The 24,971-nt window shown below is 34.7% G+C and overlaps 1 protein-coding gene and 1 long non-coding RNA gene across 14 annotated transcripts in view; one reads left to right on the forward strand and one right to left on the reverse strand.

The window, feature by feature from the left end:
• Positions 1-6,827, reverse strand: part of LOC121041758 (uncharacterized) — a 33,322-nt gene extending 26,495 nt beyond the window's left edge. Inside the window, exon 1 of the long non-coding RNA XR_005795837.1 lies at positions 6,390-6,827. This is a non-coding gene — a long non-coding RNA (uncharacterized LOC121041758). The remainder of the gene's footprint in view (positions 1-6,389) is intronic.
• Positions 1-24,971, forward strand: part of TCF12 (transcription factor 12) — a 396,860-nt gene that overhangs the window by 160,776 nt on the left and 211,113 nt on the right. For 12 of the 13 annotated variants that reach the window (XM_040492789.1, XM_040492790.1, XM_040492788.1 and 9 more), the window contains one exon: positions 5,991-6,064. In XM_040492789.1, coding sequence (XP_040348723.1) covers positions 5,991-6,064 — 74 coding nt within the window. Of the gene's footprint in view, positions 1-5,984; positions 6,065-14,908; positions 14,971-24,971 lie in introns of those variants that run through there. The other variant, XM_040492799.1, reaches the window with a different exon arrangement.

Below are 24,971 nucleotides of genomic sequence, written 5' to 3' on the forward strand. Positions count from 1 at the left end.
TTTTGTAGGACATTTTATAAGAATGTTCTACTTTCAGATAGCAAGAGAAACAAAATACCAGGTCACCAGATAGCTCCCAAGGTAGTACAACATACCTGCTTGCCCTCTGGAATTTTGTTTCAGTCTCTGGCCATCAGGCTGTATCTCTTGTTTGTAAATAGGTAGAGTTGCCATTTTCTTTGGATCCTCTACTCTGTTTAAATTACTGGAATGTCCTGCTGAATTGTATCTTTACAGGGTATTTATTTAGAATGATGTGGTTAATAACATAGCAAAATAACTGTTTGAACGTTATTTTCAAAATTATTCATTTTCTTGGAATTAGTCATGTATTTATTACCTTACTGTAGTGTATTTTGGCACTAGAATATCCTTGTAAATACTTGTAAATACTATGTAAAAATACTTGTAAATCTTTGTTCTTAATAATACCAAATGGAAATTGTGATTGAACTTTAAAAGGTGACCTGTGATTCCTTTTGCTCTTCTTCTTCTTACTGTTTTTATTTTCTTACCTACTTTTAAAAAGAATTAAATTGTTTCTTTTGACTGCTCTATGTACAGAACCCTAATATTTCATAACTTTAACAAACCTTTATAATCACTGTTACATACTTCATATGAGGCACTGTGTCTTAAATTCTCTTAAATACACTTACAATTTTAGTATTATCATAGTTTTTCCATTTTGTTTTTGTTGATGTTTAGTATAACAGCAAAGGTGTGCTATTATATTCTAATTGATCCCATTTCACAATGAATTTCGAGAAAAACACATTGGTAGATTTATTTCATGAGAATCTAAAATCATACAATAGAAATGGTGATGAGTTTTACTTGTGTTTTGTTTTACAATTGATGGCAACCTTGGAGTGTTATCTAAACAAGTGTCATTACTCCACAAATAAAATTGAGGGAAACTATTGAAGAGATACGTTCATAGCTTTGGTTATTTGACATAGTCATCTCCAATCAGATTTCTTTCATCAAATCATTTATTGAATCACCTTATAGCAGATGGCAATCCTGCAATCTACATTATCTTTCCCTTATTTATAACAGGGTTGGGATTTGATATTTTTGAAGTACGTTTTACTTGCTAAGATAAGAAAACTTGATTTCACTGCTCCTAGAGCAGTATGTGTGTGTGTGTGTGTGTGTGTGTGTGTGTGTGTGTGAGAGAGAGAGAGAGAGAGAGAGAGAGAGAGAGAGAGAGAGAGAAAGAAAGATACAGTCTCCTGTGCTCTTCCTTCCAACTTTATATATGGCCCTTTTTCATAAGGATAGATACTAAGCAAGTGGCTGTAGTGGTTTTTTTTTTTCTTACTAGCTTTACTACAGAGATACCCTTATTCATCTTCACTCCATTCTTAGTATTGTCCCCCTTCTTCCTTTTATTCCTTCTCTGCTCAGTAGTCTCTCTACCTACTACTAGAAATATTTTCCCAATTCTAGACCTGTGTGTCACTTTACCCTAGTCTTAGTCTCAGGCAGCAGGTTATTGGTAATAGTGGCAAGTAGGAAAATATGGAACTGCTCAGCAGCTTTTCTCCTCATTCACCCCTTTTACCTCCAGGCAGGGAGGTCTTTGCTGAGCCTCACCAAACCATGAGTATGTTTTATGTATACAAACTCTGTACTGTTTTGGACCCATATGGTGGAGGGCATGGGGAGCAGAACAGATGCTGAGGGTGTAGAAAAATCATTCCCCCTCCCAATCTGTTTTCAGTTTTTCCCTGGTGGTTAAAAACCTAGAGAAATCTGTAAGACTCTGTGCTAGGAGAATGAAAGACGAGATAAGATGAAGTTGTAAGCATAGTTTATGGTTAACTTGAGAGAGCACTTTTGGTCAAAAACTAAAGATGGTAGCAGGAGAGAGGAAGCAGGTGTAGACCAATATCTGAGTTCTTCATAGAAAAGAGTAATGTCATATGTTAAACTTTACCAAGAAGTTTACTTGCTCCTTGAAGCATTTTGCTCTCTGACATCTCAAAAACTCATTTTTTTTTTTTACCTCTAATTCCTTCTCCAGGGTCCTAGCCTCTTAAAAAATTGCCTGTGTATGTAGTGACTTATGATTTGTTTTTAGTTACTTTTCCTATTAAATGAGAAATTAGCAAATTGTTTCACTGAATTTACAAGCCATTATTTTTTGATACAAGCTTAAAAAATATAATGTTCTTTACTGGAAGATATTAAAAAATAATATGTATACCTTTTAAAATGTGACCTACGGAATCAAAATATATATTGGACTTTAATTGGTTCCATATAAAAAAGCAGGGACTTAAGAGAATCTGTATATAAAGATTAAAAAAGAAAAGAGTCCTTTAGTCTCTATATTAAAATATTGATGAACCCTTTTAATCTTGTTGAATAGAAATAGAATAGTTTATTAGAAAGTTAAGCAAGACTCCCAAGGGTTTCTGCTACTTAGTGTGATTGTTAAACTTTCTCTTATATACACCATTTTAATCTATCAGTCGTGGAACTAGCTTCTCTAAAATTGTTAAATTGGAATGCATAGACTAGAAATGGGAAGGAAAGAAAATATATGGCAATGGTGGTTCAGACATATCTTAATAGAAACGTTTTTCTCCCAATCACTGTATTGCAACTATATTTTCTTGTTGATAAATTTGATTTTGATCAATTTGTATACATTTTGATCAGTTTGTACGGTTTTATATTAAGTTTATTTTCTGTGTGTAATTTCTTTTTCTCTGCTTACCTTGGTCTTATGTCTGAGGCTTTGGAAAATTTATTATTCCTGTCATATGTCTGTTTGTACAGCCATTGTCTTCAGCAGAAAGGAGTCATTGATGCTGAAAGATGACTCTTGCCTTTGTCAGTGCCAGCCACGACCTTCTACTCAGAGTCTGGTTATGTTAACAATAAAACTAAAGAGCTCTGAGTTTAAAACCTACCCAGATCCTTGTTATTCTATAGCATCCTTTGAGCCCCCTGCCGTGTCCACTGTCCTTGGTATGTCATACTGTTTAGCTGTTGGCTTACTTAATTACCATCTCATTTAATTAATCTTTACTCTTCTTTTATGCTGTGGAAGTAGTGTCACTTGATGCAAATTGAGTATGTGTTTTCACATAATTTTATATCTTTAAAAAATTTGGTCTGAGATGTTTTCTGTAACAGGCACTCACCTTTTTGCATTCTCTTTTACAGAGATATGTAAATAACACATAGCCCTCATATTTATTACTCATTTGATGTAAGATGATTCAGAGTCATAAAAAGAATAAACTATAGTCTGATCATTTTCATTAAGATAGGGTCATCAAAATAAGTTTCTATTCTATGCTCTTAACTATCACTGTATGATTCCCCTCTTCTTCTCAACCCCACCATTCTACTTTTTGTCTCCATGAATTTACACCCGATGTAAGTGGAATTGTACAGTATTTGTCCTTTTTGTGACTAGTTTTTTTCACCTAACATATGTCCTCAGGTTCATCCGTTTTGTAGCATGTGTAGGAGTTCCCTCCATCTTTAAGGCTGAATAATATTCCATTGTATGTATATGTCACATTTTCTTTATCCATTCATCTGTCAGTGGATACTTGAGTTGCTTCCACCTTCTGGCTATTGTAAATAATGGAATAGAATATGGGTGTACAAATATTTGAGACTCTGCTTTCAATAGCCAATTTGACTTTGTATTTCACTTTGGCTATATAGTATAAAAAATGTTAAAAAGACATAGTTGCAAATGAAAAGTATGATTTAAAAAAAACTTTTCATAAAATTATTAGCAATTCATCAGTATTTATTTTGTGTGTTAATAATAGCCTTTGTCGGGGCGCCTGGGTGGCGCAGTTGGTTAAGCGTCCGACTTCAGCCAGGTCACGATCTCGCGGTCCGTGAGTTCGAGCCCCGCGTCGGGCTCTGGGCTGATGGCTCAGAGCCTGGAGCCGGTTTCCGATTCTGTGTCTCCCTCTCTCTCTGCCCCTTCCCCGTTCATGCTCTGTCTCTCTCTGTCCCAAAAATAAATAAACGTTGAAAAAAAAAATTAAAAAAAAAAATAATAGCCTTTGTCTTGGATTGGGCCTCATAGGAATTCTGGCTTCTGTTCTGCAGTGTTGATTACAAGGAAAATGCTTGGAATATAGCCTACAGATAACTGGTGATACTGGAGAGATGGTAACGAAGTGTGTTTTTACATGCTATTACCCCAACTTGTAGAATCTTTTTTAAATCTAGAGTTTTAGTAAGAATTATCCAAGCATGAACAAAACACTGTGTATTTTTATTCGTGATCTCTGTGTTTTCAAGGTATCTGGTTCTCTTGAAATTATGCCTTGAGTGTTTTCTGTAGTAGGTATCCATCTTTTCTCTATAGTATTTTTAAAAACTTTTAAAATTATACATCAGTCACTTAATATAGGAAGTACAGATTCATAAAAAGAATAAATTAGGGTCCTACCAGCTGAATTAGTAATTAGTATACTCTGCTTCGGAAACTCACTCCTCCTTGCCTGCTTTTGTCACCTATGGACAATTGGCAGTTCTGTCCCTTCAGCTGGCAGTTCTGTCCATGTGAAGTGGCTTGGGAATCCTGGCTGGTTACTGGAAAATTTGTGGTATTTAACTTATTACAGATCACGTTCTCCTCTAAATCACAGAGGATTTTGAAAAAAAAATTGTTTTTAAGAAAAAGAAGTTCTAAACTTAGCAGAATGTTGTCTTTGTAGCATCAGTTTTCTCATGCAAGAATGTAAAAAAGGCAACTATTTGTGTTTATTTCATCATAGAAAACTTGGCAAGGGTTGGGAAAACATAAGCTGTTAGGAGTCAAGGATAAAAAGACTGGTCCTCAGAACAGAAAAGGGAGATACCTGGATTGAGAGGTCTCCCGGTTTTTCAGCTTTTTCTAGGGATTGATTGGAAGGTAAAATAATGGAACCAGTGCTTCAGAAGGCACATTAAGGAGCACAATGAACTGATTTTTTGTTAATGGTTACTTATCTTTTTTCACTTTGAGTTTTCCTTTGCAATTTTCATAAGTGTAGACCTACTCATTTAGAATCAGATTTTAGGGGCACCTGGGTGGCTCAGTCCATTAAGCGTCCCACTTTCGGCTCAGGTCGTGATCTCAAGAGTTCGAGCACCACATAAGGTTGACTGCTGTCAGCACAGAGCCCACCTCAGATCCTCTCTGCCCCTCCCCTGCACATATGCACATGCGCTGTCTCTGTCTCTCTCCAAAATAAGCATGAGTTGTCACATTTTTTATTAGTTTCGATATAACTAATATAGATATGATTTGGTATAGTTTGATTTAGTTTGATATCTTCAGTTAAGAATATCTCATTAGTGCTATGTTAGAAACCAGTTTTATTAACTTGAACAGTTCAACTTGCTTGATTTTTTAAGACTTATCCATAAGAACTAAATTCTCCATACTTTCATGTAGGCAGGACTAAACTATAGAAAGTTTCATTTACGGGGCGCCTGGGTGGCTCAGTCGGTTGAGCGGCCGACTTCGGCTCAGGTCATGATCTCGCGGTCCGTGAGTTTGAGCCCCGCGTCGGGCTCTGTGCTGACAGCACAGAGCCTGGAGCCTGCTTCAGATTCTGTGTCTCCCTCTCTCTCTGACCCTCTCCCATTCATGCTCTGTCTCTCTCTGTCTCAAAAATAAATAAACGTTAAAAAAAAAAAAGTTTCATTTACTCTTAGAAGTAGCAGTGGGTACGGACAGAAATGGGAAATCTAGATTATGCCCTATTTTAAAGTCTCCAGAGACATATTTTGGTTCTGAAATTCTCCATTGTATATTGGACACTGTATGGAGCAGTGACGAAGACCCTCAAGGTAACTTATGCTCTTCAGGTTTCTGAGACAAGAATTGATACACAGCTAGTTCCATGCAAATGCAAATACTACTTGCTGAATTTTATTCTCTGCTATACTGTATTTTAAAAAAAATCCATCATACTATCCTTCTGGATTTAAATCTTTCACTTTCTTCTCAGGTATGGATGAACGAGGAGGTACGACATCTTGGGGAACAAGTGGTCAACCAAGCCCCTCTTATGACTCATCTAGAGTAAGTTTGTTCATCACCCTTGATTAAAACTATGAAGTACTTTGGCAGAATAAATAAGTTTTTTTGTATATGAACTCTGTTAAGAGAAATGAAGATTACGTATTTACATGGGAGTATCATAGAATACACAGTACCTTCATGGTAGATTTATTTTTTTCCATTTATTGTCATATTTGGGGAGTTTATTTTATCTCTTACAATGAAGGAAATATTTCTACACCTGGATTACCTATAATACTCTTTACTAGAGTTGGAAGAGTTTAGAATGCCTAACTATTCTCCATACATAAATTTTTCTTTGTGTATTGTTTTCTTCGTGTATTACCTTTGAGAGATGGCACTGACTTTCAGAGTATCAGTTTCCACTCTTCCGTCTCCCGTTCTTGTTCCAGTAGTCATCAGCTGTTTATATCTGGGACTCTATAGCTCTGTCTCTTGGAAGCATATCAAAACACACATAACAGATGACATTTCTCGGTTGGCAGTTAAGAGAAAATAGGACCAAGCTAACATTCTACACATAGTGAGGTCATAAGATTAGAGCCTCTTTTTAGCAGTAAACAAACAAATCCCCCAAAACTTTAAAATAATGAGACTGAAAGATTAAAAATTAGACCAAAGAGCTGGCAGTAAAATTAAATTCTGTGTTTCCAGACTCTGCAGTAAATTGCTGAGGTTAAGAGCTACCTTTTCCAAAATGTCATAGTTTGAATAAATAATGAACTATTTACTTCTCTTAGAATTAACCATTAGAAGATAGACAAGCATAAAATTTATGGATATTTAACCCTAGAAGCATATTGGCATAAGTGGAAGGAAACAGTATGTGATTGGAGTCCATAATCTCCATATGGGTTATGTCATTTTGCATTAAAAAATGCTGAATTAAGGGTGCCTGGGTAGCTCAGTCAGCTAAGCATCGGATTTCAGCTCAGGTCATGATCTCTTGGTCCATGGGTTTGAGCCCTGCGTCAGGCTCTGTGCTGACAGCTCAGAGTCTGGAGCCTGCCTCGGAATCTGTTTCCCTCTCTGCCCCTCCCTTGCTCATGCTGTGTCTCTCTCTGTCTCTCAAAAATATATAAACATTAACAAAATTTTTTTTAATGTTGAGTTAAAATATGTGGTTTGCTATTATATTTGACTGTAGCCTATGTTTAATTTATTTTAAATACTTTGGGAAAAAATGGGATAGTCACGGAGAATTAAGAATAATTATTAAAGAGACAATTAAACATGGTTTTAGTGTTTCCCTTTTGGGAATCTGTGATGAGAAAGCTGGGTTGTAGTGTAAAGAGTACTGTTGTGGGTATCACAAGACTTGGATTTACTATCCTCTCTCCTGTGTAATCCTTGGGCACCTTATTTTAACCTTGGGGCTAGTTAAACTGATTGTCCAAATATTCTTCTACCTTTAGAAGTTTTTGATTCTTTAAATACCATTGTGAGTAGGAAAGGTAGTTTTCCTGTTTAGATTGTGAAGTATGGATTTTATATAGTGGATAACAAAATACTATTTATTGGATTATTTTCTTTCAAAGACTTGAGTTACTGTGTGATAACTTATTTCTTAAAATGTATTAAATGGTGCCTTTGTACCTTATGTGCACTTTCCTTTTAGACTTTCAATTTTGTTGTACTTGAGTAGTAAATAAGATTCTAGGAGAAGAGAACATATTAGTACATCCAAAGTTTTACATATTTCATGATCGTGAAATTAAGTTTGCCTCTAGAGATGGACTTCACAGTTACTCTTACTTTTCTTTTTGCTATTTGCTATGCTATGTTGAATGTATATTGTGTGCATTGCAAAGTTAGTAAATAACTAGTATTTTATAGTAAATTAGTTTTCTGTTTAAAAACCCAAGATTAATATTTAAATATTCCCAATCTACCATGCAACCGTGTGTGTGTGTGTGTGTGTGTGTGTGTGTGTATATATATAGTATAAATAGATATATATGCTATATAGATAGCATATATCTATCTTTATATACTATATATATATAGTATATATATGTATATACTATATATATATAAAGGATATATATATCCTTTATATAATATATATATATTACCCTTTATTTTTGTTCTCATTGAAATCCATTCTTCCACTAACTTTGCTTCTTCTATGCTGGTCATGATTTTGAACCTAAAATGGTTTATCTAGTTAAGTTATGTTTTATTTATAATTTTGAACAATTTAATTCTCTCCTGAAATCTTTTCACCAAGGAAAGACATTTATGGTTATCTTAGAAGCTGTCTTCAACACACCTTTAATAGGAAGTTTGTGAACTTTTTGGGTTTTATCATTAAACCCCATCTACCAAGTTGACTATTTTTTTCATAATCCTAAATATAGATATAATTTTGTTAATAAGAGTCTCAGTTTACCAAAATACTTTATTCCACTGAGTATCATAGTATGTTGAGTTTTTTTTAATTCAGAAGTAAATATTGATATTGGCTAAAAACCAATTTTGATACTTTGTAAAATCATTAACAAGTCAATTTAAACTTTAATGAAATTTGCAAGTATTTTGTAGAAATTCTGCCAGTGAAATGTATTTAGACTTTGCCATATTGTATAAATAATACATTTCCATCACAGCAGGTTGTATCATTTAAAAAATAATTTGATTTTACAATACTGATAGGAAAAAAATTTATTTTACTTTTTGTAAAGCTTGAAACATAGTAGGCTACAATAAAAAGTATGTAAAAACTGCAGAATGAGTGGTTTGGTGGAGTCATAAAGCATATGCTTATAGTTTAGTTGGATTGAGCTGAGTTCTCCATCCTCCATGCCTCCACTAAAACTATAAGGGAGAAATAATCATGTTTTGCATTACTGTAAAAACATATTTGGTACATGAACTCTGTTAATAGTTCTCTACTCATGTATCATAACTATGCATTTTACCGTACAAGATTGACTACACAAAATCACATAGGTTGAACTTAGTATCTATTTAACACCTTTTTAAGGGGAATATTTGCTTTGTACACTTTTTGCCTTATAGGTACTTACTTTAAATCTAACGAAGATGGCATTTTGCTCTAGTAACCTTGATGCCTAAGTGAGCTCTACCAGAGTTGTATGGTTAAGAGGCCACAAACTTCTCAAAAGTGTACTTAGTGTTATACATGTTTTTTCTGAAGTAGGAAAAGCCAGCAGAGCTCCTGTCTGCCCATTTTTCCCAAACCCACAAGAAAAGTAGCCTCACAATATATAGGTGGTTTACCAAGTTTATGGTTATCAGAACCTGCCGTAGCACATCATTCAATAGAGTATTTTTATTAGGTAGAGACAAAAATAAATGCATGTACCTATTAGTGGTTACAGAAGAAATGGTAGACATGGTCAGTATTCTTAGGAAATATGAAGATGACACATGTCTGAGACACTCATAAGGAAGTAAGAGCATTTGTGGCATGTACTTCAAACCTCTTCACTTTTGTTAGTCCTGGTTTCTGCATTGTTGACCTGCTCACCTCTGCAGAACAAAACACACAACTGAACAGATAAAAGCATCATCATGATGTGAATAACACTTTCATTTTCAGAAATATGTGAAAAGTGGTGATCGAGGTTAAGGCACGAGAGATTGAAAGGAGTGATTAAGATCTCAAATAGTTTAGATCTGGGCAAGAGGTATAGTTTATGAGTTTTTTCCCCGCCCTCCCTTAGTTTTTATCCTTTCCTACAAACAAATGTTATCTGTATTTGACATTGCAGCAGGTATAAAAGCCAGAGAATACCATGATTTTTGTTATTTACCACCATGTTAATGATTTATTCTAGTTTTAGATTTTTTTTCCCCCTCCTCTTTAGAAGGCAGTGGTCAAGAGCACAGAACGGGAGCCAGAGTACCTGGATATGAATCCCAGCTCTGCCACTTACTACCTGTATGATTCTGGACAACTTACTTAAATTCACTTTACCTCAGTTTACTCGTCGGTGAATTGGGGATAATTACTTTATAAGGCTGTCATAAGGATTAAATGTATGTAAAACTATGGCTAAATTAGGTAAATCTATATAAAGTGGTTAGGTCAGTGTCTGGTACATAGTGACTGCTATGTAAGTGTCGAGTTTAATACTATGTATATCAGAATTTATTAACTAGATCTATATGTAATAATTTAAATGAATGAATACATTTGCAGATGTACTGCATTCTAAGTGTAATGAATAAGAATTACTTGCTGATTCTGTCATGCTTAATATACTTCCTTTAGATTTGTAAAACACATAAAATCAATTTCCTTTCCCCTTCAGTTATCTGTTTCTTTCTTTGGGAAAGGAGAAGTCTTGTGACAAACTTAGATATAAAAGTTTTACTCTGTCCGGTATAATGCTTTTTACATCATGGATTTCTATAAGTATTTACTGAATACTTGGGGAAGATTTGGGAAGAATTCTTAGATTTACTAGATTAATTGTGTTTGGAGATCGAGGAGAAAAGAATCAAAGTTGATTTATGGTGGTGAATCTCAAAGTCTATGGTGGTGGTATTAATGGTAAATAGGCCTCCTCTCTCCTATGCTTACAAAGTATTATCCTGATTGATGATACTACTTAGTAAAGCATTTAAGATCACCGACTCTGGAGAATTGTATTCTGTGACCTTGGATAAAGTTACCAAGTTATTTTGAGCCTCAGAGTTCTCATCTCTAAAATTATGATAATTTTACACATACCTTGTAGGGTTTGAGTAAAGATGAAACCTGATAATAGCTATGAAGTATTTCATTTCATTTATTTATTCAATAAATGAGAGCTGCTACTACTATAATTATCATCATTATTATCTCCAAATATCTGATATTTCATGTTCATTTTCACGGTCATATTTCCTGATGTACAAATTCCATTTCTAAAATGTTGTGTGATTATTTTAGTTGATGAAAATCCCAAGGGGCCCCTGTCATCTTGGTTTTCCTGCCCTTGTAGCTCTGTTACCCAACTTAGGCCAAGCTTTCAGTACTGAGGTATCATTGGGGTTTGCACCCTGGAGTTATGACAGGGCTCACAGGAAAGGGGAGAAGTCTTCTTGTTGACAGTATTTCCTAAAATACAGAGTTTTTCATTCCTCAATTTAAAAAGTAAAAGATATCATCCTTTGCACTGCTGGTGGGAATGCAAGCTGGTGCAGGCACTCTGGAAAACAGTATGGAGATTCCCCCAAAAATTAAAAATAGAACTACCTTACAACCCAGCAATTTCACTACTAGGTATTTATCCAAAGGATACAGTTGTGCTGTTTCAAAGATGCACATGCACCCCAATGTTTTATAGCAGCGCTATCAACAATAGCCAAAGTATAGAAAGAGCCCAGATGTCCATCGACAGATGAATGGATAAAGGAGATGTGTGTATGTATATATATGTGTGTATATATATGTATACACACACACACACACACACACACACACAATGGAGTATTACTTGACAATCAAAAAGAATGAAATCTTGCCGTTTGCAACTACATGGATGGAACTAGAAGGTATTATGTTAAGCAAAATTAGCCAGTCAGAGAAAGACAAATATCAGATGCCTTCACTCATATGAGAAATTTAAGATACAAAACAGATGAACATAAGGGAAGGGAAGCAAAAATAATACAAAAACAAGGAGGAGGACAAAACAGAAGAGACTCTTAAGTACAGAGAAAAAACTGAGGGTTGCTGGAGGCGTTGTGGGAAGGGGGATGGGCTAAATGAGTAAGGGGCATTAGGGAAGACACTTGTTGGGATGAGCACTGGGTGTGATACATAGGGGATGAATCCCTGAATCTACTCCTGAAGCCATTATAACAATATGCTAACTATCTTAGATGTAAATTAATAAATAAGTAAATGAAAAAAAAAGTGAAAGAGATCAGTGGTAGGTAACCGCTAATAGTAATTATGTTTATAAGTACCAGCAGTGACCAGCAGTTGGCATTTTAATTTTGTGTATTTTTTAGGTACTGTATAATCTATTGTGGTAGTAATTTGGGGGGAGAGAAGCAATATTCAATTGCATAGAGTTTGAGTGCTTATTTTTCCCAACTGCTAAATTTCTACCGTGGTTTTCCCTTCTCGTTATAAATATGGTTTGCAGAGTGAAACAGTTGTGTCTATATTGCTCTTCCTTTCCTTCCCATTTTGCAGCATCCTAGAATTTCAAAACTAGAAAGTGTGCTAGCTATTTATATCTATTCCTTTTATTTCATAGATGAGGAAACTAAGAGAGTTTGAGATTTGGCCAGGTTGAGATATGTGCTGTTGATTCAAAATACACACAAGATTTGGCTAGACAGTTTGCCTGGTTAATGATAGACTCTGGCCTAGAACTCAGATATACCAAATATTATACAGTTACCTTTTAACTCCCTTACCTTAGTGTTTCCCAAGTCAAAAAAGAACTAACTGTCTTAATTTTTTTGCCATACACCGAATGAAGGGGAGAAGAGAGGAGAAACGTGAAAAGAGGATCTATAATTGATATTTCAAAAGAAGACACGGGACATGATAGAACAAAAAAGAAAGTTTGCTAGCCAGCATAGTATATTGTAAGGTAGACTAGCATAGAATTTAAGTGCTTGAACATTGAAATCAAGTTGTGTGGGTTCTATTTCTGGTGCTTCTTCTTCCTAGTTGTATGACTCTGGGCAAATTATTTCTCTTTGCCTCAAACTTTTTTTCTTTTTCCTTTTTCCTTTGCCCATTGATAGAGGGAGGTGGTACTAATAATAACTACCTTGGTAAAGTTCCGGACTTAGGCCTATTCGTGGAGAAAGGGAAAACCAGTTATGTGGTAATGAGTTGGCTTTAAAATACTAGGTTTAGCAGCTGTTTATGATTCAGCACAAAATAATTTCAGACTTCTAATTAAGAAGTAAATAGTATGTTTTGAGATCTTTCATTTTAATACATACTCTGACATCTGTACCTGTTATAATGAGGTAGAATGAAGGTTCATTTTATTAAAAAAACACCAGCAGTGGTCATTTCTCAGACCATTTGTCAGGAATACACATGGATGGCAGCCTGATGATCCAGGTCAGGTAGAAAATGAATATGAGAGTGGCTGTAGCCTTTTAAGGAGTTGCTCTAGTCTTCGAAGACTCATACTCAAAGCCATAGATTGGGTACTTTGGATAAGGGAAACAAAAAAAAGTAAAAATTCAACTGAAATAGACATACAGCTTGCAGATTCTGTGGAAACTAAAATGAGTCCATAAGGTTATCCGGATGAGTTTAATGATACTGTCTAGCTACTCCTGGGCCATTCCCACCTGATGCAGCTAAAGAGATCTTTAATTTTGCTTAGTGCTCTCTTCTTAGCAGGTATTCAGTATCTTTTCATTCATGTGGATGAGCTTGGCAAACAGCCACTATATGGTTTGATGGATAACAAGTTGGAGATAAGACCCTCAGTTCCCCTCATGTGCTATCTATATATAATTCACAGAGGTCATTCTTACCCTAGGAAGGGTTATACTGGCTGCAGTTCTGGGAGAGCCTAAGGTATAGTTCATTTACATTTGACAGTAGAGGCCTTGGGAATATCTAGGGGTGGAGAGAACCTGTAGTTTTCTTCTCCCAGTAGAGCACAGTGGCATGAGAGCTACCCTTGTAAATAAGGATAATGATGTTGCCTCTCTGCTTTTAAGAAACTTGTTCTTACTGTGGTCCCCATTTTTAAGATGCTGAGATTTGTGAATGCATTCAGTTTATACATCATTAAAAATGAATAATCTTTTAGTTCATCTTAGAGTTCAGGAGCTATGGTTAGAAATACAGGTCATATTTATCTGAAGAGTTAATTATGAAACTTTAACTCTTTTCAGGCAGCAGTGAAGAAGGATTAGGCAGCAAATAGTTAATTATCAAGTTAATTTCACTGATTACTGTGGGATTACAGGAGATGGAGAGATTACTTTGGGTCATCAGGAAAGAGTAAAGGGGAGGTGTTTGAGTAGGATATTATAGGACAGACAGTATTTGTATGAATAAGATTAGAAGGAAGACAACTTTCCAGAAATGTGGAATGATGGGACCACAAGTGTAGAAACCTCAAAATTACAAAATTCAGTAAATAATAAATGATCTTGGAATCATAGGTAAATAGTGTGGTAAGGCAGCTAACTTTTCTGTTCAAGAAATGTAGTGTATCCTTTGGGGAGTAGAGAGCCAATTAAAAATAAATTTTTATGCAGGGAATGACACAACGGGTTTTATAAAGATCAGTATATTGTGGTATGAGGAATGGATCCAAAGTGAAAGCGTAAAGAGTACTAGGATGATCGGGTAAGATGTTATTACATAGACCTATTTGCAATGAAATTAAACTTAGAGTAGGATGATAGGGTCAAGATCACAAAATAATTGAAAATGGAGAGATGTCTCAAAGGAGAAAAAAAAAACTGACACATTTGGTGACTGAGGAAGATTGAAAATCATACAGATTAACTCACCCCGCAGAATGATGACTCCTGAATTAAACTCCATGTGTTTTATTCAGGCTTTGACAAGTTAGCTGTGGTTGTGTTCTACAACTACCAGATTGTTTGATTTTGATAAATAATTTCCCTTATAAATGGAAAAAATGTAGCTGTGTGAATAAAATACTTTTTACTCATTGTCCTCCTTTGACAGCTTTGATGGGTAATAAAGTTTAGTGTTACTTTTTCTTGTTTAGAGTAGATATTTTCTCTAGATTATTTACGGTTTGCTAATGTTTTTATTTTTGAAGGGAAAAATGGTGTAGGTTTTATAGCTTCTGCGAGTTCAAATGCAATAATTAGAAAGGACACACAAATTTTGAAATAGTATTTTATGCCTCTTGATCTCAGGTACAAAACAGGAGATGAAGCAGTTAAATAGCAAAGCAAGACAGGAGGGACAGAGAATTAAAGTAAGTGTTTTCTATATATTGCATCTATGTTCCCATTAATCTCTGTTTTGTTATGTAACTGCTCCTTCTGAATGTTCTGAATGTGAAGAAAAACTATGGGTAAGAAAAGGGTGTATTTTAAAGTTAGGTTTAAATAAACCCATGAGGGAAAGTGTTGTTGGTTACTCTTTGTATTCAAAACATACAAACCTGCCTATAACTTGTAATCTTAGTTCTTAGATAAGGAAAAAATTGGGTTAGGATGATACAAGCTCCTTTAAATCTCTTGCTAGCAGATATTTAAAATGAAAGAAATCACACAGCTATTAGGTTGTCTATTTTTCTATTTCAAGCTAGGCAGATCTTCTGGGTTTTTGTTTTTGTTTTTGTTTTTCTTTCAGTTTAGCCATTCTTCCAGGGACAGTGTCCATTCAGATGCTGTCACATAGCTTTGGAACCAGCCTTTGTCAGTTTCTTACCTCACTGTAAGTTTCACTTAACTTTGCATGCTTATGAAATAGCATCTTTATCAGGACCGATCCTTTACAATTCTCTCTTTTTTTTTTAATCTTCTCGTTGTTTAGTCTTTAGTGAAAGTCAAAACATTAATCTTTGAATATCTCTTATGTCCCTTTTCATAAAATTGTTGAGGTTTTACTTCTGGCAGCTTTTTAAAATTATTTTTTATGGACTTACATATTTCTTATTCGTAAGAACAGGATGGAGGATAGATTCTGGCTGAATACCTTTCTAGGTCTACTTAGCCTATCTTAAAAAAATTTTTTTTGAGTCCACACCCAATGGCTGTGGGCTTGGGCTCAGGACCTTGAGATCAAGAGTCGTGCTCTCCACCAACTGAGCCAGCCAGGCACCCCAGCCTGTTTTTATTAATAGCAATAATCATAACTAGCATTTATGACAACATTATTTAAAACCTTTCACGTGTTCCCTATTTTAAGTTTTATATCAGCTTTTCAAGAAGGCATTTTAAATTTTTTTTTTCAACTTTTTTTTTTTATTTATTTTTGGGACAGAGAGAGACAGAGCATGAACGGGGGAGGGGCAGAGAGAGAGGGAGACACAGAATCGGAAACAGGCTCCAGGCTCTGAGCCATCAGCCCAGAGCCCGACGCGGGGCTCAAACTCACGGACCGCGAGATCGTGACCTGGCTGAAGCCGGATGCTTAACCGACTGTGCCACCCAGGCGCCCCAAGAAGGCATTTTAAATCCTGTCCATTTCAGAAGTGAGGAGATTGAAGTTCAGAGAAGGTGGATAAATTACCAGATATTAAACATGACACTAAATTACTGTCCCTTTCTACCATATCAAGTTGGCAAAGTATAAAAGAGACCCCAAAACAGTTGTTATTTCTCCTTGTCCAGGACTTTAATGAAAGGTACTCTAGAAGTTGTAAGATGATTGTACTGTCATTATTTCTTATAGAAATATTATTTACATTTTATACTTAAAAAAATATAAGCCACAGAGTAAATTAGGTAAATTTGCTTCCTGGTTTCACCACTATATTTGACCTTGGAAAAGATAAGATACTTCATTTCTGAGCCCCGGATTTCTCATCTGCAAAGAGATTTATCTTGTAACAAGTGCATGAAAATTAAATACAGGAAATTTTATAAATCATAATATCTGGAATTTATTAAGTAGTCTAGAAGAGTTCCTCTTTTTACATCCAGTCTTACAAAAAATTATACATCCATTCTGATACAAAACCATGTAGGAATTTTACAAGTCCCAGATGCTCCTTAGGCAGCAGTTTTGAATTCCTGGAGTATGTCTTGAACAAGATGAGGAACTTGTTGCAGGTTTTAAATGACCAACAAGAAGTTCTTATAAGTAAAGTAGATTGTTCACAATATTGAAATGATTGGAAAGGTTTATTGCATTATACATCTTGCTATTTAGAGATGATTGGGGGAAAAATTGGGCAACCCAGATTTGACAGAATGTAGATTCTTCAGTTCCTCAAATTTGTTTGAAAGGATATCTACTTCACAGGATGGTTAATGAGACCTCAGTGAGCTTATTTATATCAAAAGCTTAGCGTGATCAATTGATGTTAGTTCCTTTTGTGATATACTTTTGTCATATATTCTAATAACATTTTTATTTCGACAATAACAAACTTAGAGTGCTTTGCTTCAGTGTATTGAACTGATGCTTAATCCTTTATACTACCAAATGAAGTAATTATTTTAACGTGGTTTTATATCACAGTCATTGTACTACTTTTTGCATGAAGTAGATAGACCCTCTTCTTGGTGTTTAATGTAAATTATTTAGTGATTAGCAAGAAGGTATCAACTGTTCTGTACCAAATATTTTCTCTGCATCGGTGATACCGTTACATCTCGTTGAGTTTATAGTTTTCTGAGCTCGTGCTCTGTAAATACTATTCTTGATTTCCCACTAACCTTACCTTACTCTCTTAGATCACTTTTAGTATCTTTCTTCCCAATTTGAAATTTTGTGGTCTTCTTTGGGCTTAAACTCTTCTTTCTGTGCTGTTCACATGGAATCCTTTTTTCTCTTAGTTCTTTCATTTATGCAGCATTTATTGAGATTTTACAATTTTCTGGTCACTGGAATTAGGTAAGCAAAACAAAAATGATCAGTCCATATTATCTGGACAAAAGGAGTGTTCATTCTCTTGAAAAACATCATAATACTATTGAATGATAAAAGTTATGATAATGATGGCCCAGGGAGAGTAGAAGCAGAGAAATAGAAGCAACACTTGGTTATGAAACCTCTAGGGCAAATCAATTGAAAATGGTAATCTGTTGTAAAATACAAAGAACAAAGGACTTAAGCCTGGAGACTTCTCCCGTTAGACAAGCATACTTGGTCAAAAGAGTTACTTATTCTGGACATTAGTTCCTAATATGTAAAGCAAAAATTTTCAACAAGATCATGGTTTCTCAAACTGTGCTTAATAGGATATTAATAAATGTGTAAAAACAGAGCTCCATAGTCCAAATATTTATGTATTATTGGGTAAAACAAAATTGGACTTCTTTGTTGTTAGATTTCTCAGTTTTTAATAAATTATTGCAAATTATAAATCCTTAAGAAAGGAATAGAATATACTTCTTACAGTTTTTTCCCCACCGTAGAATCTTTCTGTATTACTTACAAATGAAGTTTGACTGCCAGTTAATAGTCTCAAGAAATAGTACATAAGATGACTTGTATGTTCAACCATTCATCTAGAGCCGTGACCCATTGTGACTTCATTTTGTATAAGGTGTGAAGTGAGGGTTGAAAGTGATTTTTTTTTTTTTTTTTGCATAAAGCTATCCAGTTTTGGTACCACCATTTGTTGAAAAGATTATCTTCCCCCATTGAATTCTCTTGTTGTCTCTGTTAAAGTCAATTGACCATGTGTGTGAGAATCAATTTCTGAACTCTGTTCTGGTCTACTGATTTTTCAAAATCTTTACACCAATGCTGTACCATCTTGATTACCGTTCCTTTAAAATAAATCCTCCTATCAGGTAGTGTTGTAAGCCCTCCAATCTTGTTATTTGTTTCCAAATTGTTTTATAAATCCTAGGCAGTTTGCATGTAAATTGAAAATTTTTAAACCAGTATATCAGTTTCTACAATTTTTTTCTGAGATTTTGATTGGGATTGTGTTGAATTTATAGATCATTTTAAGGAGAATTGATACCTTAACAAAGTAGGGTCTTCTGATCCATGAATATAGCATATCTCTCTCTTTAGGTCTTTAATTTCTTTAAGTAATGTGTTATAGTTTTCAGTGAACACATTTTACACATCTTTTGTTTAGTTTCTCTTTCATAATTTTTAATGGTATTATAATTCTATTTCAATCTCTGGGTGTTCATATCTTGCATAAGACTACAATACATTTTTGTATATTGATCTTGTATCCTGCATCTTGGTAAACTCACTAGATGTGGTAGCTTTTTTTGTACATGCTGGAGGATTTTCTATTTGGATAGTATGTCATCCATGAATAATGAGAGTAACTTTTTCCTTTCCAATCTGGATTTCATTCCTCTTAATGAATTGGTTATGATTTCTGGTACAGTTTTTAATAGAAATAGAGTGGATAGCTTTGCCTTGTCCTTGATGTTGGGTAAACAGTCAGTGTTTCACCATTAAGTATGATGTTAGCTATAAGTTTCATTGATGTGATGTTAGATTGATGACATTCCCTTCTATTCCAAATATGTTGAGAGTATTTATCAAAAATGGATTTTGGATTATATGGAGTGTTTTTTCCACATTTGTTGAGAATATCTTGATTGTTACTCTGGGAATTATAGTAATTACTGTTTTAAATTCTTAATGAACTTTGCATTCCTGAGAGAAATAGCACTGCACTATGATATATTATGCCTTTTACATGTTCCTGAATTCAGTTTGCTAAAATGTTAAGAATTTTTATATACTTTGTAAGTGTTTATTTATTTATTTTGAGAGAAAGAGCTCATGAACATGGGATGGGCAGAGAGAGAGGGAGAGAGAGAAAAATCTCAAGCAGGCTGCTTGGTGTCAGCACAGAGCCCAGTGCGGGGCTTGATCCCATGACCTCGTGACCTGAGCCGAAACGTAGAGTGACACTTAACCACCGAGCCACCCAGGCACCCCAAGAATTTTTATATTTGAGTAATACTGATCTGTAGGATTTTTTTTTCTTGTACTATCTTTGTCAGAATTTGGTATCATTATAATATTGGCCTCAAAAATGACAGGTATCTTTTGGAGGAATTTGTGTAGCATTGGTATTATTTCTTCTTAAATATTTGGTAGTTAAGATATGTGGGCCCAGAGTTTTCTTTTGGCAAAGTTGCTTATTTTTTCTTCAGTGAGCTTTGTGTATTTTAGAAATATGTCCATTTGTCTACTTTATCTAAGTTGAATTTATAGGCATAAAATTGTTCATAATATTTCTTTGTTATCTTTTAAATATTTGTATTAGTCATCTTTTGATCTATACACAAAGTACCACAAATTTAGTGGCTTAACATAGCACACATTTATTGTCTCAGTTTCTATTTATGACGATTTTGGCATAGCTTAGCTGGGTCCTCTGGTTCAGTCGCTTACAATGCTGTAAGCAAGATATTGGTCAGAACTGGGGTCCCATATGAAAGACCTGTTGGGGAACAATCTGCTTCCAAGCTCATATGTGTTTTGGCAGGCTCAGTTCTTCGATTTGTTGAACTGAAGGTCACAGTTCCCTGTTGGCTCTTGGCTTGAAACTGCCTCTGTAGGTATCTTGCCACCTGGGCCTTATGGCAGCTTAGTTCATTGAAGATAGCAAGGGAGAAGGTCTGCTAGCAAGATAGAAGACACATTATGGAGCCTAATCATAGAAATGACATCACCTCACTTTTGCCACATTCTTTTGGTTAGAAGCAAATCAGTAGGCCAGCTCACACTTCTGGGGAATTGTTTATTTAAGGATGTCAATACTAGAAAACAGAGACCATCTTAGAGTCTATCTGGCACAATATTTGTAGAATCTGTAGTTAGAATCCCTACTTCATTCCTGATATGGGTAAATTGATTCCTCTTTTTTTTTTTTTTTTTTTTTTTGATGAATATGGCTAGAGGCTTATTTTACTGATATTCTCAAAGAACTAGTTTTTTTGTTTCACTGATTTTCTCTGTTGTTTTTCTGTTTTCAATATGTTTGACTTCTATTATTCTTACCTTTATTTTGAATTTAATTTGCTCTTTGTTTCTAGTTTCTTAAGGTGTAAGATGAGATTGTTGATTTGAAGCCTTTTATCTTTTCTAACACATATTTAGTGCTATAAATTTTCCTCTGACTTTGGTGTTACCTGCATCCTACAGTTTTTGCTATGTTGTGTTTTCATTTCATTCAGTTCAAAATACTTCATAATTTTCCTATTAATTTCTTCTTTGACTCATCGGTTACTTACAAGTGTATTGTTTAATTTTGAAATATTTGGGGATTCTCTAGTGATATTTTTATTATTGATAATTAATTTCATTGTGATCACAGAACATGCAGTAGTCCTTTGTGTAGGTCCACTTTTTAGGTGGTGTTATTTTTCTTACGATTCAAAAGCATTTTTAACATTCCTCTTGTGAGGGTCTGGTGCTGATGAAGTTTTTCATTTTCTGTATTTTTGAAATATTCTTTATTATCTATTTATTTTATTTTTTTTGCTAGGTATAGAGTTCTGAGTGGAGATATCCCCCTCTTCCCTAACCCCCTCTGCAATCCTAGGATTCACTTTGTTTGTTTCCCCTGTCAGGGGTCAGTATCCTGCGCTGCCCATGTGCAATGTCTCAGAACTGCTGTTTAGTTTTTTGATTGTTTCAAGTGTGAGGGTTAATCTGGTCTCTGTTATTCTATCCTGTTTGAAAGTAGAAGTAGAAATGGAGTTTTCATCTTGCCTGATCTGATAAGCGCCATGGATTTGCTTTATAAGTGGAAACCCTAGGGCAGCAAATTAAGAGTGAATGGAGAAATGAAGACTGCACTATCAGATTTTTCTGCAGAAGACTGAAAGCTGGTTCAGTCAAGAAATCCTTGTAATTTTGACTATATTTGCTATTGTGTAGTTCCTTTCCATACTATCAACTGTCTCCAAATATTTGACTACTGATATTTTGTAATCAGAAGACAAAAATCTGTTCTTTAATAAAATTAAATAACTGCCATCAGCTAGCTGTGTGATGTTAGGCATGCCCCTTGAATTCTCTGAATCTTTTTCGTTTTCCTTTGAAATGAGCCCTTTATTTTATTCAGAGTGTTTACAAGGTTAAAACTATTTTTGTACTATGAAAATACTCTTTGCCCTTTCAGTCTTATTCTTTGTACTGTGGAGTTTCCAAATGTACCTGATAATATGCTGATGTCTTTGCCCTGAGTTCTTGTGTATTTAATTTCTCAGGTTTGGTTTCTAATATAGTAAATATCACTTGAGTGATAAACAAACATAAACAAAAATTTTTTGGGATTCTCAATATTTTTTTTAATGTGTATTTATTTTTGAGAGACAGAGAGAGAGGGAGGAAGGGAGGGAGGGAGGGACAGGCTGAGAGAGGGAGACACAGAATCTGAAGCAGGCTCCAGGCTCTGAGCTGTCAGCACACAGCCTGACATAGGGCTCAAACTCACAAACCTCAGGAGCATGACCTAAGCCAAAGTCGGATGCTTAACCGGCTGAGCCACCCAGGCGTCCCTCAATATTTTTTAAGGCAAAATATTTTTATACAACAGGTCCTGAGACTGAAAGGATTCTGAGAATTTGAAAATGGCTTGCCTAATGGAAATTATTCTCTTTTTAAGTGTATACTTTGTTGCCAGATTTCTTGGTACTGGAAATGAAAAATCTAGTGACTAACATGAAGTCATCTGCTGTCATAGTTCCCATGTTTAAATCAGTTCTCTACCATTCTCGGACTCTGAGAAAATTAAATTCTGTAAGACAAAATTTCCTCATTTTTGAGATAGGGAAAATATGATATCTATATAAAGATAGTTTAAATTAATTGATATACTACAAGAAAGCCTTTAACACAATGGTGGCACATAGAATGCATGCAATAAAAGTTAGCTGTGATGAACATGAAGCCACCAGAGTGTGTTTGTTGACATTTTTGTTTTCTAGTTATCAACATGTTTCATTATGCATTAGGGCATTTTTAGCAAATCTTAATGCTATTTCTTCTGCCTGCCTCAGAGTGCTCATTCAGCTTTGATGTTCTCATCTGAAGTTTTGCTGATATATGTTACCATCTTCTATCCTTAGTCAGCCCAAGAGGTTTAACTTGGAAGTTGGCACACTGGCTTGAGCATCATTTAAAATGTTACTGGTCATGCCATCTTGCCCATTAGATTATTAGGGAGTCTGAGAATACTTCTCAAACCTTTGGAAGCTATACTGTGACACACCTTAGGCCCAGGCCTCATGCAAATTACTCAATTTATTAAAATATTTTTAGGTATTGTTTTTCTTTTCTAAACTGTGAACTCCTTGAAGTGAAAGACTTTTATTCATTCTTGTATCCAGGCACCTAGCATATTGTCTGATAAATTATTGGCAGGAATACTTAGGTATGCATATGCATTGTCATACTTTCATATGCACAGTTTAATCTCTTTAATTTTGTAAGTAACTAGATTAAAATGATATGAAAGACAGGTAAAAGAGATAGGCTGTAGGGAAGAGGAAGATGAGAAGGAAGTCTTCCAAGAGCAGGAAAGACAAAAGAAGAGAAGCTCACAGAAGTGTTGACAAGCACACTTCATGGCATCTAGGTTAGAGATTGATAGTATACGCTGAAAACATAAGAACTCAAAGCAGAGAGCAGGAAAAAAAAAAAAGAAAATCAAGTTCAGTTATAGCTGTATAAATAAAATCATCATATTTGATCAAGTAGATGATAATTCATTTTGTGCCACTATTAGTCTTATTATTTAAGTGGTACATCTCCCAGTCTCTCTTAGGAGGTTTATTAAAAAAAAGACTGGTAATACTGTGAACTACTGTTGATTATCAAAGGAATTCTGGTCTCCTGATTTTGTAAGTATCTGAAAAGTTTGTATTATGTGCAAATATAGTTAACTAGTATCATATTTTTGTAAGTATCTGAAAATATAGTAAAACAGTATCAGTTTGGACTGCATGTCTCATTTACAGTATGATTTTACCTTTAAAGAAGTAACTTGTTATTTTTACTTTTAATTGTGTATATTAATATTCTTCTTTAAAGTGTTATTTATTTATCTATCTATCTATCTATCTATCTATCTATCTATGTATCTATCTATCTATCTATTTATTTATTTATTTTTGTGAGAGAGCACGAACAGGGGAGGGGCAGAGACAAGGAAAAAGAGAATCCCAAGCAGGCTCCGTGCTGTCAGTGCAGAGCCTGACATTGGGTTCAATCCCACAACTGTGAGACCATGATCTGAGTCAAAATCAAGAGTTGGGCACTTAACTGATAGAGCTACCTAGGTGCCCTGCCAAAAGTATTCTAATAAAGTAATACCACTTAATCTTGCCTTGCCAATTTCATTTAATTGGATAAGTAGAATGTACATACATCCGAGTGGAGTTTCCCTCTCATAATGGATCAGATATCTATTTGTGTGGTTGTTTACTAAATGAAGTTGCTGGTTTATGTTTTAATATCATATTGTATGAAGAATACTATCTTTGTATAATAGAATAGCCATGGAGTGAGATGTGTCTCCTGAGAAGCATTCAAAAACCCTTTATGGACAAAACAATAGATTCTACTTCTCATACTTCCTCTAGGGTACATGGTTTTTAGAATAGAGGAAGGGTGAAACTACTTTTGTTACATTAATTTTTTTCTTCTTTTTTAATGAATTCACTTAATTTCATTAAATATGTGATCTGAGTGAGCTAAGATATCTGGACACATGAATAGCCACAAAAATCCTGCTTTTAGTGATTTTAAAAAGTTAGTTTGTCCATATTCAAATCTTGTATGTGTTCCTCAAACTGATAAGTGAGTACTCCCCCAGGAGTCATTCCTTAGCAGGATGTTGGAGTTATTCAGAGGCCTTCTGGGTTAGGCAGCTGATGGAGAAAGAGATAGCTTCATTTACTGATATGTAAAACAAAGTCTGCCAAGCATGCAAAAATGAGTGATGGGTCTTCTGTTACAAAAGGACCATGAAAATGGGAGAGGTCATGTATTTAGAGTCTAATTCCATTGATGTTGTCAGCAATAAATGCTAACCAAAAAGAGAAAAGTTTGTTAAATACATCTTTGAAATATTATTAACATATTGATGGGAAGCAGTGATTCTAAAGTTGCACATGTGTCCTGTTTACAAATATAACTTTAAAATGCTTTCCTAAACTAAAAAAAATTAGAAGCTTTCTCAAATTTTAGTGCTTTGTCAAATTTAAAAATTCTAAAAGTTAAAAATGAGGAATTTTACAAAAACCAAGAAAAATTTGATGAACTCTTTCACTAACCTACTCATTTAGTGTAGAAGTCTCAGGGCAC

The sequence above is a fragment of the Herpailurus yagouaroundi genome, unplaced genomic scaffold (assembly GCF_014898765.1).
Source record: "Herpailurus yagouaroundi ecotype Mexico unplaced genomic scaffold, PumYag 184, whole genome shotgun sequence".
In the NCBI taxonomy this organism is placed as follows: domain Eukaryota; kingdom Metazoa; phylum Chordata; class Mammalia; order Carnivora; family Felidae; genus Herpailurus; species Herpailurus yagouaroundi.